Genomic DNA, 3,632 nt, shown 5'->3' on the forward strand with positions numbered 1-3,632 from the left:
AATTTGACTTACAAGTGACGGCATTATGTAAAATTGTGATTACCATGCCTAAAATCGTTCAAAAATACACATCAAAGCAGCAATCATTTGCCACTCTCATATCTTAAATATGACATCCTGATTTATTTTAAGAAAGTGCTAGATGATAAATTTTTCATAAATCACACATCCCTCATTCACCCACAAACCAACCCAAGGGACACGATAAGAGCTTGCATTTTCCTGCATACACACAAATAGCACTTCTTAGTACTAATTTAGCATGTGGAATGAATGGCAGCATCCCAAGAGGAGAAACGTCTTCCAATAACGTGTCCAGTTAAGTGGGAGAAGCTGTTCCCTGGAAAATTGTGCTAAGAATGGATAGCAACAATTTGGAGCACTTTAAGTCCACTTGGTTGGAAGAGCTGCTAGAAGGAAGGAAAAACAGCCCACCCGTTGTGAGTTGATGAAGTTGTGTGAATGCATAATGCATGGACTGAGCATACTACACTAACATGAGGCTCTGAAGCGTGATGCGTAATAAAGAAAGATTGTCATCTAACGCACAGCAATTGTCTATTGCTAAAACTTTTACGGAAATACAGCCATAAGTGGGTAATCTTAGTGAACACAAATTTACTTTTTTGAAATCTGTACTTCTTGGCGATAGGATTGACAGTTTTCCTCTAAAATGGAATTTTAGAGAACTTTCGACATTTATCAATTCATCGGATTCTAAGTGAGCTGAGCCTAAGGGCATTATATCCCTGCTTTGTTTTAAAAGGGAATTTGTTAGAGAACTAACATAAGACTTATCAAAATATTGCTTATAATATCTTTAACTTTCAAGAAATACCACTCTTGACTTTCGACTTGGGTTGGAAGTTAAATGATGAGCCTTAAACATGCTTCAAATAGAGCGCGAATATTACGCAAATTTCCTTTTAAAAAACGCTTAATTGTATCCTCCTCCTATCTGATGAATGCCTTAAGTGAAACTCGAAAAAGGTAGACAACGTTTTTAAAAAGTTTAATGTATTTTTGGATCCAGATGAGCGTCTCCATTTATCACCTGATTTTGCTGAAATTCTAGCAAGACGAGATCTAATGCAAAGCGAAGTTACCCTACTTTGATCCCAAAGCACACACTTTTACGAAATGTGGGCTACTTTCCTCTAAAATTCTAGTTTTTTTCATTAAAAATGGTGAAGATAAGTTAAGGATGTGTATCTGTCGTTTAGGTAGGAGCATCTTATTATACCACTTCTGGCTTGGAAGTCAACGAGTTACAGTGCAGTAGAGTAGGCTGAAATGTAGTGTTTCTTCCATATTTACATGTGTCGGTAGCATAAAGCTCCCTTCTGTAGAGTCATCGTCTGAAGTATTCAGAAGTGACGTGCTGAATGCAAAGCATGCCATCCCTACTAATTGATAGCAATGATGGACACAAAATGTTAATGAAGGTGGATAGAAATGACTTTGGGTGGATGGAGAGAATAGTTTCTGGAAGAGGTTATGGTAATTTGTTAGTGGGTAGATGGGTGGTCTGAGGTAGTCATCTACCTATCCCCTGACATACTACCTGTACTTACGGATTTTGCAGCAGTTTACAGAGTGAAAACTTGACTCATAACTTTCATTTCACAGCAAAAATTTCATTGTAATAGATAAATTTCAAATTAGGCAGGGATTTTGATATTTTTACCTGAATAAATCAGAATCTGGGGAGTTAAAACTGCGCCTATTTTTTCACGCTGCAACTTTTTGTTTTTTGCGCTCATAATTAAAAGTGGACAACTGTAAATTTGGAAAGTTTTTCTTTACATTTATTTCCTTTTTTACGCCCTCATTGTCATTGTCGCCTCCTGAGCAGAATGGAGCATTTTCTTTGTTTATTCGGTGTTTTGATAAGCATGTTGACTTTACTGCTGCATAAGGAATAATTAATCAGTGAGAATTATGGAGGTGCTTGTCTCTGCATCCTGGATAGTGGCAGAAATTACGTCGGTCATTGGGACATTGCAAGACTGCCCATGTTGGAAACACTCGCATGTCGCCCTGCATATGGTGGTACCTCCTGAGAAAGTCATATAAGGGTAGGAGTTAAATGAGACCAAATTGCTTACAAAAGCTTCCAGATCATGCATTTCGCTAGATCGCGCAGACTGAATGAATCCTGTTAATCCGCCTAGGCGAATAAATATCCCTCTAGGTTTAAGGCCTGGCGACAGTATCTGATGCTTGAGCAAAGAAAGCTGCACTGACTTTCACATTTCTGTCTTTACGGTACAGAATGACCATGAGGATTTTTATTAACACTTTGTAAAGCCTCTTTACATTGCCCTTAAAACCGTTTTGTAATTAGAATCAGGAAGTTGATAAATAAATTAATTTAAAAATCCTACAGAGAAATGTAAGGGATGAGAATATAGGACACAGCAAGAGTTGATTTTCAACGATTTTCGCAGATTGTCACTTTCAGGGCAGCCCCTGTATAGATAAGGTGCGGCAAATTCGAAACACTATTAATACTGCCCATAGGACGCATCCAGACCAGAATTACACCTTGCAGAGGTTAAAGTACTTTCGCGACCCATTCTGAATGTTCGAATTTGTGGAGCATCATCTAAATCTGGTCTTCAACACGAAGGCAGATAAAAACAGCCACATTCCCTAAGGTACAAAAAGAAGGTGGTAGATGGACTCTTAACAAACAGCTAAGAGGCACAATAAATTGGGCAACCTGACACGGAGGGTGTGCTGCTGTATAATGACCCCGTAATGCTCTCTCTTAATGGAGCTCACTTCGAAGTGATGTATAAGGGTTAAAAGATTTGAGAGCAGAAAGGAGTGTTTCAAGTTTGAAGACTGAAGTAGGTATCGATATGTTAATAACTCTGGGGTGAAAAGACAAATAAACGAATTAACGTACCTTTTTAGACGCTTGGACTGATGAGGTAGAAGGCCAAAATAGAAAGACAGCCAGGTAAATTATCTACCAAAAACTCCGATGCAGTGCAAATTCCATGGCGTCAAATTTACCCACCAAATGTCTATGATCAAAGGCGCCTTTGCAAATAATGTGCCAAGACAAAATCCCTTGATACTTGGATGCAACTGAGAGACAGGTAATTATAAGTGCCATTTAAAAAGGGGTTCATTGACTTACAGAATGCCTTTGATCCCGCTGTTTGAACTTTAGCCTCCTACTATGTAAGCACAGGTTGCGATTTCCATATCTGTGCAACTTTATGGCTATATCCTAAATTATTGCTTCTGTGATGGAGTTTGATTCTCCTTCATGCCAGTCCTGCCGCCGTATATCAAGATAGTATATACCAATGGTGTAGGATATGGTTTATGGTAGAGTTGGTGGATGAAGAGGCAGGGTCCATGCTAAGGGGTTGATAAAAGTTGATATTCTGTACTCCTCGTTGTCAAGTGTAAAATTTACAGGGAACAGCTATCACACATGGTTGGCTAAATTTGTAGATTTAAAAAAGATGGGCTAACACCTTGACTTCATCCATTTGAGAGTAGAAAATTTCACCATTTTATTTGATTGGCACGACTTGAATTACTGTTTGAAAAGGTAAATAGCCTCTTTACATGGCTTGAGTTTCAGACTAATTTTACTTTGAAAAGTGACT

General features: G+C 38.4%; 1 protein-coding gene across 1 annotated transcript in view; it reads right to left on the reverse strand. All coding sequences in view use genetic code 11, as the record gives it.

Annotated features, from left to right (window-relative positions):
* EGR_07970 (hypothetical protein) overlaps positions 1 to 889 on the reverse strand; it is a gene marked incomplete at both ends in the record, with an annotated part of 2,639 nt that extends 1,750 nt beyond the window's left edge. The window contains 2 exons of the mRNA XM_024497219.1: positions 623 to 818; positions 849 to 889. Of these exons, the coding sequence (XP_024348349.1) occupies positions 623 to 818; positions 849 to 889 (237 nt within the window). The remainder of the gene's footprint in view (positions 1 to 622; positions 819 to 848) is intronic.
* Positions 890 to 3,632: the final 2,743 nt, after the last annotated feature.

Source organism: Echinococcus granulosus (genome assembly GCF_000524195.1).
Source record: "Echinococcus granulosus chromosome Unknown EG_S00092, whole genome shotgun sequence".
Lineage (NCBI taxonomy): Eukaryota > Metazoa > Platyhelminthes > Cestoda > Cyclophyllidea > Taeniidae > Echinococcus > Echinococcus granulosus.